General features: G+C 44.5%; 1 protein-coding gene and 1 long non-coding RNA gene across 5 annotated transcripts; one reads left to right on the top strand and one right to left on the bottom strand.

The window, feature by feature from the left end:
* Positions 1-565: 565 nt before the first annotated feature.
* Positions 566-1725, bottom strand: ATP5PO (ATP synthase peripheral stalk subunit OSCP). Its single transcript, XM_031556789.1, has 5 exons — positions 1616-1725; positions 1470-1520; positions 1282-1392; positions 817-946; positions 566-702 (listed from the first exon to the last, which is right to left on the bottom strand). The coding sequence occupies exons 1-5, from the start codon at positions 1640-1642 to the stop codon at positions 581-583; spliced, it is 441 nt and encodes a 146-aa protein (XP_031412649.1). The 5' UTR covers positions 1643-1725; the 3' UTR covers positions 566-580.
* A 958-nt stretch (positions 1726-2683) lies between these two features.
* LOC104914227 lies at positions 2684-14851 on the top strand. Of its 4 annotated transcripts, none has more exons than XR_795888.3 (5): positions 2684-4154; positions 5970-6072; positions 9237-10936; positions 12870-12991; positions 14169-14851. It is a non-coding gene; the product is annotated as an uncharacterized LOC104914227 (long non-coding RNA). The 4 variants fall into 4 exon arrangements; XR_795890.3 differs by having other exon boundaries at positions 14229-14850; XR_004161966.1 differs by having other exon boundaries at positions 10673-10936; positions 14169-14844.
* The last annotated feature ends 30 nt before the right edge of the window (positions 14852-14881 follow it).

Raw genomic sequence — 14881 nt, 5'->3', positions numbered from 1 at the left:
GGGCTCGCCCCCACCAGCTCAGGCTGCCCAGGGCCCCATCCAACCTGGCCTTGAGTGCCTCTATGGATGGGGCACCACAGCTTCTCTGGGCAGCTGTGCCAGCACCTCACTGCCCTCTGGGGAAATAATTTCTTCCTGACATGCAATCTAAATTTCTCCTCTTTTAGTTTAAAGCCATTTCCCCTTGTGCTGTTACTATCTGCCTTTGAGCATACAGAGATGTTATCTTTGATCCCACCTCAGAGATCTGCCTTGCTACAGCTAAGAGGTGGTCTGTTAGCTCTAACCTGATCAGTATGACCTTAATGACAAGAATAAAAGCAGAGGCAGTTTTATCTGCAGACCCAGCTGACTTTCATCAGCCCCTGGGTTCACACATAGAAAAAGATGCTACCTCTTAAGCTGAAACAAGAAGAACACGTATAATTGCTAACCAATAATTTCTGTATATTGAAACACTACTGGAGTGTTTTATAGAGGTGAGATTTTTTTTTCATTCCTCCTGCAGCAAGCTGCTTACACTATAGCTAAAGAAGTTTGCCTTTCATGCCCATACCTATTAAACTCAACCCTGACGTTCCTAACCCACCTGTGCAGTGGTGACTGTGCACAGTACTTCTCCTCGGAATGCGCTCATGATCTTCCCAAAAGCAGAAACAATGCCCGGAGTGTAGCGCAAGCGACCATTTTCAGCAAGCAGGTCTGGAAGATGCATGTATCAGAAGGGTTTAGCACACCCACTAGAAGCAAATTCAGTTAGCAACAACTAATCAAAAGCAGTATCAGATGTTTTTCAAAATGTAAATGATTACTCACTCATCAGGTTGATGGTAATAGGGGACATCTTCTCTTTAGCTAAAGCGTCATTTACAGCTTTCTGTTTAACTGCGCCCTTGGTGTGAGGGTTCATAATAATGCTGGACAGCTTAGGGTCCTTCAAAAGAGTCTAAGAGAACACACAAGCAATGCTGTAAAGGCCACGAGTTTTCCAGGCCTACACAGGCAACACAGTCACCCCTTCAGCAAGGATAGAGGACAGGAGAGAGCAGATGGGAAGTGAAATGGCAGCTCCAGTTGGAGCTCATAGAGAGGATGCTCCTTTTAGAGCCACTGCTCCTTCAAGCAGCTCACCAGACCCCGGAGTGGCACTAGGGGCAGAGTGCAGAGTGCAGGCAGGCCTGACACGTCTCACAGCAGGCAGGAGCGTCCTAACAGCATCAGGCAGACCGCAGCCCCCAGCCCCTGCGTGACCCCAAGCCGAGACGCGCTCGGGAAGCTTACCCACACTCGGCCCAGCTCCTTCTCCACCTGCTCCAGCTTCTTCTGCTTTGTGGCGGCGGAATACAGCGCGGTGGCGTAGCGGCCCTCCAGCCCGTACACCTGGATGGGCGGCTGCGGGACAGACGGCGCCTGAGCGCGGCCCGGAGCGGGGAGCCGGCCCCAAACCCAAACCCCGCGGCCCCGCTCACCTTCACCAGCTTGGAGACCGGCCGAGCCGCCGACGTGCTCAGCTGCCGCACCTGCGAGACACACAGCGGCTGTCCAACCCCCTCGGGAAGAAGGTGACGGCCAGCCATAACGCGCCGCGTCCCCTCTTCCCCCAGCCCCACTTCACCTTCAGGGCGATCCCCGACGCCGCCATTTTCTCCCACCGCCACTCGAGGTCACCGCTGCGCCCGGGCCCGGCGGGGAGGCAGTGCGCAGGCGCGGCTGTAGGCCCCACCCCCTCCCACCGTGCGGTGCATGCTGGGACGTGTAGTTCCCCGGCGCGGGCGGGGCTTCCTCCGGAAGGCAGAGGAGGCGCCGTAGAGGCGTTAGGCCCTTTCCCGCCTCCTGCAGTCGGTACAATAGCGTGTCCCTGCCCTCATCTGCTTCATACACGATCTCCAAAGAGAGATCTCGGCTGCGCGTCTCTCGAGGATATTTCTGTCCTCTAACAGGGTGAAATCACTCCTGAAATACAACGAGCTGTTGTCTTCTCCTCCGATAAACGGGGCCGGGCGTCTGCTAGGGCACAGAGAGACGGCCCTCCAGGTGGAGCGCAGGGCAGGCGGGCGCTCAGGCTTCAACTCCACCTGCGCCAGAGTCCTCTGCTCGACCTTGAGTTGCTCGTTCGGATCCCGTGTGCTGCTGAACTGCTGGACGCACTGCGTTGCGCCAACGGCAAGCGTGCTGCAAGCATGCAGGGCAGGCTCCAGTCGCTAGATGTTGCTGTTGCTACAGATTGGAAAATTAGTGCTCGCTTCAGCTATGTCAAAACCAGGGAATTAGAGCAGCACCCTTCAAGAAATACGGTCTGAATAAGAAAGATTGTCTAGCATCCCATCAGAAGTCAGGCAATGTCATCATTATGCTTTATTCTGGATGTTGGAATGGAGCTCTGTCAGCTGTCTGCAGCTTATTTGCTATGGGAAGATTTAGTTTAAATGTCAGAAGGAAATTTTTTCACTGAGAGGACGGTGAGGTGCTGGCCACAGCTGCCCAGAGAAGCTGTGGTGCCCCATTCCTGGAGGCTCTCGAGGCCAGGTTGGATAGAATCACAGAATTATTAAGGTTGGAAAAGACCACTAAGATCACCCAGTCTAACCATCAGTCCTCCCTCACCATGCCCACTGCCCACGTCCCTCAGTGCCACATCCACATGGCTCTTGAATACGTCCAGGGACGGTGACTGCACCACCTCCCTGGACAGCCTGTGCCATTGCCTCAACACTCTTGCTGAGAAGAAATTGTTCCTAATACCCAACCTGAACCTTTCCTACTGCAGCTTGAGTCCGTCACCTCTTGCCCTGTCACTGTTACCTGGAAGGAGAAGCTGATCCCTGTCTCTCCAGAGCCTCCATTCAGGTGGTTGTAGAGAGCGATGAGGTCTCTCCTGAGCCTCCTCTTCTCCAGACTGAGCAACTCCAGTCCCAGATAGCTTTTCCCTATCAGACTTGGGCTCCTGACCTTTCACAGCTTCGTTACACTTCTCTGGACACATTCCCGGGTCTTGATGTCTGTCTTGTAGGAGGGCCCCCAAACAGAGCACAGTACTTGAGGTGCAGCCTTACTAGTCCCATACTTGTTTGAAGCCCCATATCCAAAATGTTATTATAGTAATTCTGGAACACTTTATGATCGTTTAGCACTCTATGATCTTTTACCACTATCCATCATATTTTTAGAAGCCGTGGCAGTCCAGAGAAGTTGCCAGCAATTGGAATTCTGAAGAAGGGAAAAAAGGAAGGCCCTGGAGAAGTGCAGACAAGTCAGTCTCTCCTCTGTGCCTGTTAGGATTATAGAGCAGAACCTGGAAACTATATTAAGGCACATGGAAAATAAGGAGGCGACAGCCACCATGGCATCAGTAAGGCTAAAATGTGCCTAAAAAATTTGGTGGCCGTCTGCAATGGGGTTACAACACTGGTGGATGAGAGCAACTGAGGTCATTTACCCAGACACGTGCAAAGTGTTTGACACTGTCCCACATGACATTCTTGTCTCTAAATTGGAGAAACATGAATTTGATGGATGGACCACTCAGTGGATAAAGTGATTGGATGGATGGTTTTGCTCAAAGTGTTGTGTTCACTGTCCAGGTGGAGACCAGTGATTAATAACATGCCTCAGGGGTTGGTTGGGACCAGCACTGTTTAAAATCCTTATTGGCAACATGAACAGTGTGATTGAACACACCTTCAGCATGTTTGCTGATGACACCAAGCTGTGTGACGTGGTTGGCACACTGGAGGGAAGGGATGCCATCCATAGGGACCTTGACAGGCTTGAGGTGGGCCTGTGCAAACTTCATGGAGTTCAACAAGGCCAAATGCAAGGTCTTGCCCTTGGGTCAGGGCAATATGACGGACAAGCACAGGCTGGGCGGAGAATGGATTGAGTGCAGCCCTGAGGAGAAGGACTTGGAGGTGCTGGTCGATGAGTAGCTCAGCATGACCTAGCAGCATGTATTTACAGCCCAGAAAGCCAACCATAACCTGGGCTGCATAGAAAGAAGCATGGCCAGCAGGTCGAGGTTCTCCTCCTCTACTTTTCCCTTGGGGACTTAACCTGCATCTCACTCTTGGATCCCCAGTATAAAAAGGACTTGGACCTGCTGGAGTGGGTCCAGAGAAGGATGATCAGAGAACTGGAGCACAGAGAACTCTTGTGAGGTGAGACTGAGAGAGCTGAAGTTGTTCAGCCTAGAGAATAGAAGGCTCCAGGGAGACCATATAGCAGCCTTCCAGTAAGCTCCAGTAAGGGGGCCTATAGGAAAGCTGGAGAGGGACTCTATCAGGGAGTGTTGTGGTAAGTCAAGGGGCAATGGCTTTAAACTGAAAGAAGGTAGATGTAGATTGGATGTAAACAAGAAATTCTTCATTGTCAGGGTGGTGAGGCACTGGCACAGGCTGCCCAGAAAAAGTGTTGCTGCCTCATCCCTATAGGGGTTCAAGGCAAGGTTGGATGGAGCTTTGAGCAATGTAGTCAACGCAACTCAAAGGCTGAGGGATTGGAACTAGGTGATCTTTAAGGTCTCTTCCAACCCAAATCATTCTATGATTCTACATTCTATGGTAATACGTAAGAAAATCTGTCTTACTGAGGCCAGTCAAATCACTGAGAGCTGAGGGTATTTTAGTGAACTGTGGTCTGAGTCAAATCCCGATAATGCTCTCAAGAAATAAAATCAGATCAACTTTCTCAGTTAATTTTAGACAAATAGTATCTCATAGTTGATAAATGGTTTGTACCTTTATGCCTTGTCCTGGGGAGGAAAACTTAAATATTGATAAAGCTTGTTCTTGTATCTGGATATCTTACAAGTTGTTTTCCTCCTAGAAAGGATTTGAACTCCCTGCAGAGCCAGGCCCTCATCATTTGGCATTCACCTCTGTCATTTCAAGTTGTTGATGTAGGTCCTATACCAGTGAGCACTCAAGCACATACTGTGTTTATAAGCTCTTCCAAAAGAAACACCTGGAAGAACATTCACTTATGGGTCTGCCAGTTTTTGTGGAGGGTCGCTGCTTGAAGCACTGTAACCTTAGAGTAACCATTCTTAGTAAATGTAGCAATGTTACAAACAACGCATTTTTTCTCCTATTGAGACAGACCACAACTGAAATCCTGCAAAACATACTTTCTCTACTTCTATTTGAGAAATCTTCAAAATAATTGGCCTGAGTTTAGATTCATTTAAGCAGACCTTCGTGCTTATTGAAGACATGGACTTCACAGCAGCGTAACAGCCACAGAGCCTACAGTAATCAGCACTTTTATGTCCCTAGAAAGAATGTGATTCTTCATTATTATTCTACCACAGTGGCAGTGGGGATGTGTTTCAAGCAGGGCACAGCTGCATGAAGTCTCATAAAATTCATAGTAAGACATAGACCGTTCCACAGAGAGCTTGCAGCACGTAGTGTTAAAATGAGATTAAGCTTGTAACAGCACATCTGGTGTCCTCACAATGATGAGAGCATATCTGTTTTCTCTCAAAAATATGCCAAACTTACCCTCCACCATACTATGGCCAGCTCCTTAAAAAAAATCAACAACATAATAAAACCTCCAGTAAGTAAATGAGTGTGTCAAATCTTAAAAAGGAAGGCTGAATGCAGTAAGTACTTTGCTCCCTCACCTTTCAACTCACCTGAAACACTAGCTTTCAGCCTGTTTTGAGCACTCTTCTGCACCTGCTAGTCAGCAATTGCACCCAGCTGTTTCCTTTGGCTGTGTCTGGGATTCCCACACTCAGCAGCATGGGAAGGTCCCAGAACAACTAGGGTGTAGCTGCAAACAAGTTCCTGACCTCTGTAAAAAGTTTATGTTATTTACAAGAAACCAAGGAGGCTTTCACTCACAGTGCTCCTTAGGTTCAGGGAATGTGGTACAGAAAAGCTATGACCCACCTCACCTCCCCATTGCTACTGTGATTTTGTTCCTGCAGCTGTCTGAAAGAAGCGTTGTTTTTTTTTCTCTCCCAGGGGCTGCCCTTTTCATCCTTGGAAGCAGTTGGTACTCTTGCTGAATCTAATTCACCTGGCTGTTTTCCAAACCTCTGCTCCGTGAGCTGTTCTGCTTGGGCAGGTAAGTTCAAGTGCTCTGTCACAAGAACTCCTTAGGGACTAACCTTTTACAGCTGGAGTGACCCACCTGCTAAAACCTAGCTGTCTAGGGAAGACCTGACTCATTTTCCTGTTAAAAAAAGTGTTTTTCAGCAGTCTTTTTTATTTATTTATTTTCCCTCCAAACCAGCAGGAATGATTGTAGAACCACAACCACTGTTAGGGGAATTCAGAAGAGGAGCTGCAGCCCTATTAATTGAGTTAGGATGCTGAACTCGCTGACCTTAGCATCAGAGCACTGTACTGAAAGTTCTTTGTAGGGTTATTTGCAGGACCAAGCACCTGTGCCTACATTTTCCTACCCTCCAAAGGAGTTTTCAAACTACCATATAGTATATATGATAAAATTATAAATCATTATGATTTATTGTACCATGAGCACCCCAGAAGTATTGTATGACTATAGTGTATTTCCTGAGCTACCGTAGTAATCTACTGTAAAAGGAAAAAAAAGTCACAATGAAGTACTTGTAGCTTCACTGGTAAAATATCTCCTCTGTGCCTCTTCTAGGATAGTCTAATAAGCCTGAAAATTTTATTTAATGGCAAACTGTTATGTGATTTTAATAGACTAGAAAATAAGCACTAATCAAGATCACCTTCCACTGGAAAAGGTGATGAGAACTCACTTGAATATTTGGCCATTTTAGAGGATGTCCACAAAATATCAGTGGTAATAAGAGCTCCTTTTGGAAAATATGCAAATAATGGACGTGGTTTGGTGCAGGCAGTGCTAACAGATGAGCTTTGTTATCTCACATGCTGGCAGAGTAGCAGCAAGAACTTTGCACTGAGACTCGGGAGAGCTGGGATCTATTTTCAGCTTTGCTATGGGCCTACTGATTGGCTTCTAATTATTCTGTGCCTCAGTTCTCCCATCTGCAAAAAAGAAAGAATGAGACCAACACTCTTTACAAATAGCTATAAATTCTGTTGATGAAACATGCTTTATTAATAGCAATGATACCTTCTCACTCATGCTGCTGTTAATAAAGTAGTTGTAAATCCACAAATATCAAATTATGATAATGTGCAAGGGGCTATGGAGAAAATAAAGGAGAACCTCTATGCCTGCTCCATCACTGGGGAAAACGGGGTATTACCTCTCATCCCACTTTTGGAGTCAGAATGGCCATGTGTGCAGGGAATGAGAGACGCTGGTCTGTTTCCACGGGGGTACAGAAATGTCACAGAAATGACCACTAAACTGTAAGTCTCAGCAGGGGCCATTGAATAGGCCTAGAACACGAGCCACTCTCAGCCAGCTAGCGCTTTAGCTAACTCTCTTCCAAGATTAAACGTGTACCTTCAAGTGGAAAATGTCTCTTCGTTCAGTTGGGCTAGATACTGGCTTGAGTCACACCAGGGTAAGCCTTTGAAATGTTCACATCCAGTGGTATTTCTACAGACCTGAGATCCCAACCTGCCCCCCTCTTGCCATGTGTAGGTCTTTGTATCTGCCTTGAACTGAACTTAGGTATCCAGGATGCGAGGGTCTTGCTGAATGAACACATTGCAGCATTTTGTATTAGACAGATATCTCAGCAGATTTTAGTTACATATTAAAACTACAACTTGCTCGTTGCCACAAGAGGGAAGCCAATACTTATAATATAATTGTATTCGTTTATTAACTATGGTTAATGTGGCAAGATTTTTATCCATTTCAAGGCTGTTGCATGTCTCCTTCTCTTCCCTTTTAGCAAACTTGCATTTGATCATATGTCAGCAACTAAAGAACATTATTCTACATTCCATTTGCTCAATGCCCTGTGAAATGAATTTCATGGATTTGTCTCTCTAGTTTGAACAGTGCATACATAAACCTGAAACAGAAAGTAAGGGCAAAACTGAGCTGTTTGTTTTCGTAGCAAACTTAAACAGTCCACTTACTTGTAAGGGAAAATTTTGTGGGCATGGCAGCTGGTAAAATAAAGAAGGTATTTTCCCTTCTTTGGCTGAATATTAATAATTTAAACTAGATATTAGGAAGAAATTCTTTACTGTGAGGATGGTGAAACATTGGAACGTGTATCCCAACAAGGTTGTGGATGCCCCCTCCTTCTCTGGAAGCACTCAAGACCAAGCTGGATGGGGCTTTGAGCAACCTGGTCTAGAGGGAGGTGTCCCTGCTTATAGCAGGGGGTTGGAACTAGGTGATCTTAAAGGTCCCTTCCAACCCAAACCATTCTATGATTCCACAAATTTTATGAATGTGAATAATTAAAGAGCATTTGACAAATCATAGTCATCATTACTACAGAGCAAGAACTACTCAAAATAGTTGCAACTGATTCAGTAAGCCTGCTGACTCTTGTTCTTTAGCTTGTTCTGCAACGTCTGAGAGCACCTTCTTTATAGATTCATTTATTATGTCAGACCTGATCTCATTTACTGTGCTGCAAACCAGAGTAACTGCTGATTTCAGGAACTTCACTGAATCACTTATCTTGTGGTATGTTATCTGTGAAAGTCACCCTTATTTAGATCACATGCTGAAGGCTTAAATCTAATAAGTCAAGATTTGTTATTACATTTCATCCTGCATCCAGGCATTAAATTATATGCACAGACTTCTCAGAAAGGTCTTCAGAAACTGGTGAGAGCAATGCTTTTGTATATAGGAATTTAAAAAACTGTTTGGGTGTAAAACAGAAACTGAACAGGGATTCATCAGCCACATTTCTTTGGTTAGTATTTTCCTGCAGCAAGATGCATATACATGAGAGTGACTGTTCAGAAGATTTCTGTGAAGCATTACTGTCATATGACAGTCATTAGAGATCATAATTCTCGGTATTTGGAAGTCATGATTTGGCTCATGTATTTTTTTCTGGAGGCACAGCAGAAACATGAAGCCAGAAGCAGTGCAGAAAAACACATATGTTGAGGCTTCCTACGAAGCCCCCTAGGGTGTTCCCTGCAAGTGCAGGAGAAGGAATCGGGGCAAGGTTATGGAAGTCACAGACATAAATTGCAGTCCCCAAAAGGCCTTTGCATAACTAGCTTCTTTGTTAACTTTTTTTTTTTTAATTACTTTAGGAACATTTAATGATATTTGGGGTATTTTCTTCTCCTTCCCTCTCCCTTTAGAGCAGTCACACCTTAAATCTTTTTTTCCTAAAGGTACTGCTGTCTCACAGAAATTGTTAAACAGCCAGAAATATTGCTGTCCCCCAAGTGGACAGACACCTCTCACAGACCTTTCCAGAGCGTTGTTTCTCAGGTATTCTCACCCTGCTTCTGTTTTTCCTTTCCCTCCAGTGCTGTTTCAGGCCCAACCCTGCATATATATATGCAGGTGTTTTTTTATGGAGCAATCACACTGCCTCCAGTGAGAATATTCACATGACCAAAACCATGCACTTGCATAGGGATTTCCTGAATCGAGGGCATAAAGGGAAATGGCCAGGTTAATAACGGGTTGGTTTTATCCCTGATGTAATGCCATTGACACCAGTGGAATTATACAGGGCTGAAATAGTTCCAGTATATCCAAACAGGGAACTACCTCTGGCTCCCTCACCTGCCACTTTCTGTATTGATGGTGTAACCAAAGTCAGTCCTCCTTTCTCCAGGTTTGGGCAACTGAGACTGAGGGAATTCAGATCACTTTGCACCAGCAAGAGCTGCTCTCCTCCAGCATGGCATCTCCTGAGATATCAGGTGTGCTTGCCCTGCAGAGCTATTAGAGATATGCCTGTGGAGCTTCACCCACACGTCCTCGTTGCCACACTGAAGCAGCTCTCACCTGTCCTGCCACTTCCCTGCTCCTAGCTGAGGCTGAGCCGTTCTGTGCCCTTAGCAGGAGCTGCTGGTCTTGGGGCAAGAGCCCTGCTTTTCTCAGTTGGTGTCTGGTTTGTTCCACTATGTGCTCTCCTTCAGCAGTGCTTCTTTGGGTAGTAAGTGCTCCAGTTGAATATTCACGCTTGAAAACAGCTTGTGTGTAAACATGAAGATTATATATCTATATAAAAGATTTTTATTGAAAAATAAAAGAAGAAGACCCTGTTAAAAATGCTCCTCTCTCCCTTCTGTGGCTGTCCTGCCCTTTGTATGTGGCATGTTTGGGACCCTCCAACCCTCATTACTGTGAAGCTCTGATTTGGCAGCTCTGTGAACTTGCCCTCAGCTAGACTTCAGTGTGGTTCAGCATGGTTTCTTCTGGTCTACAAAAGCATGTTCCCTACCTGCCTGCTCACGCAAATACTCCCTAACATGGGATGGACCTCCAAATGTCAAAAACTGTGAAGCCAGGAGAGGGAGGAATAGGAGAAAAAACACTAAAACACCCTCCAGCATCCAGGGCTCATGACTGCTTTGACAAGATCTATCTTTAGTTATAATAGTGAGTCACATCATTGTGATTTGACTTTACGGTTAGTTTGAGGTATGAGCCAGGCCATGGGATTGAGAGCAAGAGCATCACGGGATGCAGCTGTAAAATTCCACTACTCTGTAAATCAGGTTTGAAGAGCATTAAGAAACAGGAAGCAGGCAGGGGAGGGTGGGTTTTTGTGTGTGGGGTTTTTTTTGTTGTTGTTGTTGTTTCTTTTTTTCAGCGGAAAATGATCGCAGTGCCTGCTGCATTGCAATGTCGTTGAGCAGCACAGGGAGCGGAACGGAAGGCATGTATCGGTAGGCTGCTGTAATATTCCTGAGCTGAGCACTCCTCTTTCCACGCTGCCTCCGTGTGCCAAGTGTCACGTCCAGCCCGCCCCACCAGCCACCACGAGCTGATGCAGGATTTTCGTGGATGGTGCCGTGTTGCTTAGCAACCTTGCTAGGCAGCATGCTATACATCACGCACGGCGCCGGCTACTACGGTACGGTGAGGTTGCTTCCAGTTCTTTTTATCGGCTATGAAATATTAATTTTCTGCTGGCAGGTAGTGTTGGCACCAGGAGATTGAGGGGTGCTCCCTCCCAGGTGGACGCGTGCTGCTCTGTAATGGGAATCGCAGGCAACCCCAGGCAGAGCTGAGCTCCTGGGATGTGAAATGTGGGCACGATTCCTGAGATTAAACACCTTCTGTGCCTGAGATGGGCTACAGGTTAGCTTTAGCACAAAGAAATTAATAAATAACCAGGTGGTGAAGATTATGTGACAAACAGAATAATGTAAGTACAATGTATTCCCCCTCCTTTTTTTTCTGTGACTCATATAAGCAAATCCTGATGTGAGGAGCACGTTTGTGTACACAAAGAAAAGGAAATTTCCTCGACATTTGGGGATTTTTTTTTTCTTTTTCTTTTTTTTTTTTGAGGCTCCTCCACTCTGGGGCATTGTGGATGAGAGTCCATATCACAAACACCAGTGACAGTTTTCTAGATTGATGGGTGTAATTGCAGTGGAGACTGCCTGCCAAGCCCCCTCCCTGAAATGATTGCATAACCCAGCTGTTGCATGTGCGAAAAAAAAAGAAAAAAAAGAAAAAGGGAGGAAACCAATCCTATTCTATATGAAGCTGAATTGTTATTGCAGAAGATAAACAACAGGGAGCCTAGTCCCCAGAGCAGCAGAGGAGACGGTATCTACAGCTCATTTCAGGTATGCAGAGACTGAATCAGGAGCTGTCTCATTAGAGGTCAGAAGAGCCCTCTGCAAAGAGTCTACCCAGAACAGGGCTTCCATAGTTCTGAAATTTCTGGATATACAGTGCTCATTTTTTTGGACAGATTGTTACTTGTAATGTTACCAGGTGGCAAGAAGGGAAGGGTGCAAAAGAGTGGATAAAAGGCAGTAGATAATTTCTGGCACCTGAATACCATGTTTTTCTACTGAACATCTGCAGACAGACACATTATTTAAGCCAAAGTGAAGAGGGAAGCAAGAGGGGAAAACCACAGTGTCAAAATACACAACGGCTTGTGAGATGAACTGCTGCATTGCCCCTCATCTACACTCGCAGATATGGCAGCACTGGTGGAGACAGCAAAACCATGCTTTGTCCTCCAATTACTATTAAGAGACCAGAAATGTAGTTTTGGTTTAACTCATTTTGTTGCAGGCATACGTTGCTGCATTTTGTAGTGGGTGGTGGGATCAGACAAATCTCTACAATAGAGTGCACACTTCACACTGAAGATCTCACAGGACTTCACTACAGAAATTGTTCTCAAGGTGTTCAGTGGCATTTGTCCAACAGCAGAACAAAGGCAGCAACAGAGCTTTCATTTCATGCTTTTCACCAAATCATGGCAGGCTGAAGTGAATTCAGTGCCCATGGTTCAGCTCCTCTGTTGGCTCCTCAGCCTGTATATGTAAGGCCAGTTTAATCCTAGGAGAAGATGCTCAGAAATTGTACTGAGAGGAGTATTTGGATGTAACACTTTGGAGTAAGAACTACTACTGCAGGAAAGTAAAATGCCATCCCTTCCACAGCTATGCTTCAGGCACGTCTACAGGCCTGTCCTGCTTTTGCTGCCATTTCTGTTGATGAGAAAAAAATTGAATTTTTATTATCTGTTTTATTTTTTTCAACTGAAGAAATTTAATTGGAGTAACTGCCCAGTTGTATTGCTTCTTTTTTTTAAACAAAAGATTTCTTCTATAAAATTTGACAAATATTGACAGCAGTCACAGTAAAATTAAAGGTGTATGAAAAATTTGCAGATTTTCACCATCCGTTTGCACATCTTTCTGTCACTTCAGAAAGCTTCTCAGCTTAAACATTTGACAACTGACGGAGCTGTTAAACTTTCAGTGAATGAGGACCAAGTAAATAACTGCAAGGCCTGTAACTGTGTGCATTCACAGAGTTGAATTGTGCTGGTTGGACACCAGTGACTGATGGAGGGATGCTGGACCCAGCCCATACCTAGGACAGCGAGCGTGCCATGCCTGGTTCCTACCAACACTAGGACTTCAGCAGTAGGAAGGTACTAGGAGCATAAATGTCATTTATACTGCTACAAGATCTCTGCGGGGTGATAATACAAATGACAACCTGTCTCAGCCCTTCCCGAGGGCTGAGAGTTATCACAGCAAAAGTTAGAAGATAAATTACATCTTACAACAAAACAGACTCAAATACAACACATGCAAGCATCTCAGTCTGTGCAGAAAGCAGAGTGTTATGCTGGGCAGAGGTAAAAATAAGCAAGCTAATCTCAAATGACATTGGAAAAGAAAATAGCTGAAGGACTTTTCCTCTCTGTGAGTTTCACAGTAAATACCACTCCGTTTTCGGTATCATTAACATTTTATTATTATGACTACTATTAAACAGCAGCCCTGCCTACTTTTGCCTGTATTTTCTGGGCATGTCTCAGCATTTTACAAGTTAGAGGTTGTGCTAGCAATTGGAAATATTGTATCATCATTTCATTACCACCTGGCTTGGAGAGAGGATCACCCAGTAATTGGGTTTTGTAGGCATCCACTGAGATAAAGAAAGGGAGGAGGCTGCTACAAACTCTTCTCTAGTCACTTATGAAAGTACATTTGTTTTCTTAAAGAAGAAGCAACACTTCTTTAAACTGATCATCACAGGTTCGGTTTTTCCCTTTCTTCTATTGATTTGCAAGAAATAGAGTTGTTGGATTGTTTCATGCCACAAGAAATATCAGTCCTCTTTCTCTCCAATGACTCAGAGTCAATGTAGTCTGAAAAACAGCTCTAACGAAACAAGCTCTTTGTAGATAAACCCACAATAACAAAATCCAGTGCACATCTCCAAAAACTGTTTGCATGTTTCCCTTTCCTTTACATGTGTATTTACTGGTATGCTTAAGAAACATCATGAATTTTACTCGGAAACTCTTACATAAAGATGAGAATGGGAACGTGATATGTCAGAGAGGTTACATTTCACCTACTTTGCCTGGAAGAGCTCTTACAATAACTATAATTGGAAACAAAAGTGAAAAACAGCACTTAATAAAAATTACACGGAATCAGATATGATGTGCATGTGTTTGTGTGGGCATTAGTCTCCTTGACTATCTTCAGTACTTTAAAAAAACAGTACAAAATTATGATCCAAACCCCTAAGAATGGATAAATAAAAGAATGAGATGAGACTATTAACTTGCCTTCTCTGCATGTGTGTTTCAGAATAAGCTTTTAATTAACCATCATCTGCTACCTTGTTAATGGAACACCCTCCTCATCTAGGTGATGACCACTGAATAATGTTTGAGATACCTGCCTGCTGGGTGGCAAACATGACAGAAATGTTTCTAGGAAGCCTCCTTGTGAAGGACTGGAACCATGTACACAAAGTATAATGCAGAAGTCATGAACTAAGTAATGAAGTTGAAAAGAAGAAGACCGGTTCTTAAACTCGGTGCACTGAGTGCTTAATGTGTTAGATGTTCTTAATTGAAAGAATATCTGACCTTGCAATAAAATGATGTAATAAAGTGAATGCACTGAAAGGATAATTAAGCCTATTCAGAACATCATGATCATCTCATCAAACTTCCTGCAAAATTCAGACCACCAGTCCTTAGTCTGCAATTCATATCTCTAACCTTGAACTAATCTTTGGGCTATAATATGTGTGATTGCTGAGATGGTATTAATTTGGTGTTTAAACATTGCTTGCATTTTGGCTTGCACTGTTGATGTGATGTTACAGTGTAGACACCCAGGTTTGCCTATCAAAATATGCACAAAGGCTTTGTGTGAAAAGTTTTATTTTAAATGTTGCTGAAGAAGTCTCGCCTCACATTTATGCTTATTTTTGTTCATATCTACTTCTATTTATATATATTTTATATTTTATTTAAATATTTATGTTTATATATCAAATTGCAGTGAACTGA

Source organism: Meleagris gallopavo, chromosome 1, assembly GCF_000146605.3.
Source record: "Meleagris gallopavo isolate NT-WF06-2002-E0010 breed Aviagen turkey brand Nicholas breeding stock chromosome 1, Turkey_5.1, whole genome shotgun sequence".
Taxonomy (NCBI): Eukaryota; Metazoa; Chordata; class Aves; order Galliformes; family Phasianidae; genus Meleagris; species Meleagris gallopavo.
This window is presented reverse-complemented; position numbering and strand designations above follow the sequence as displayed.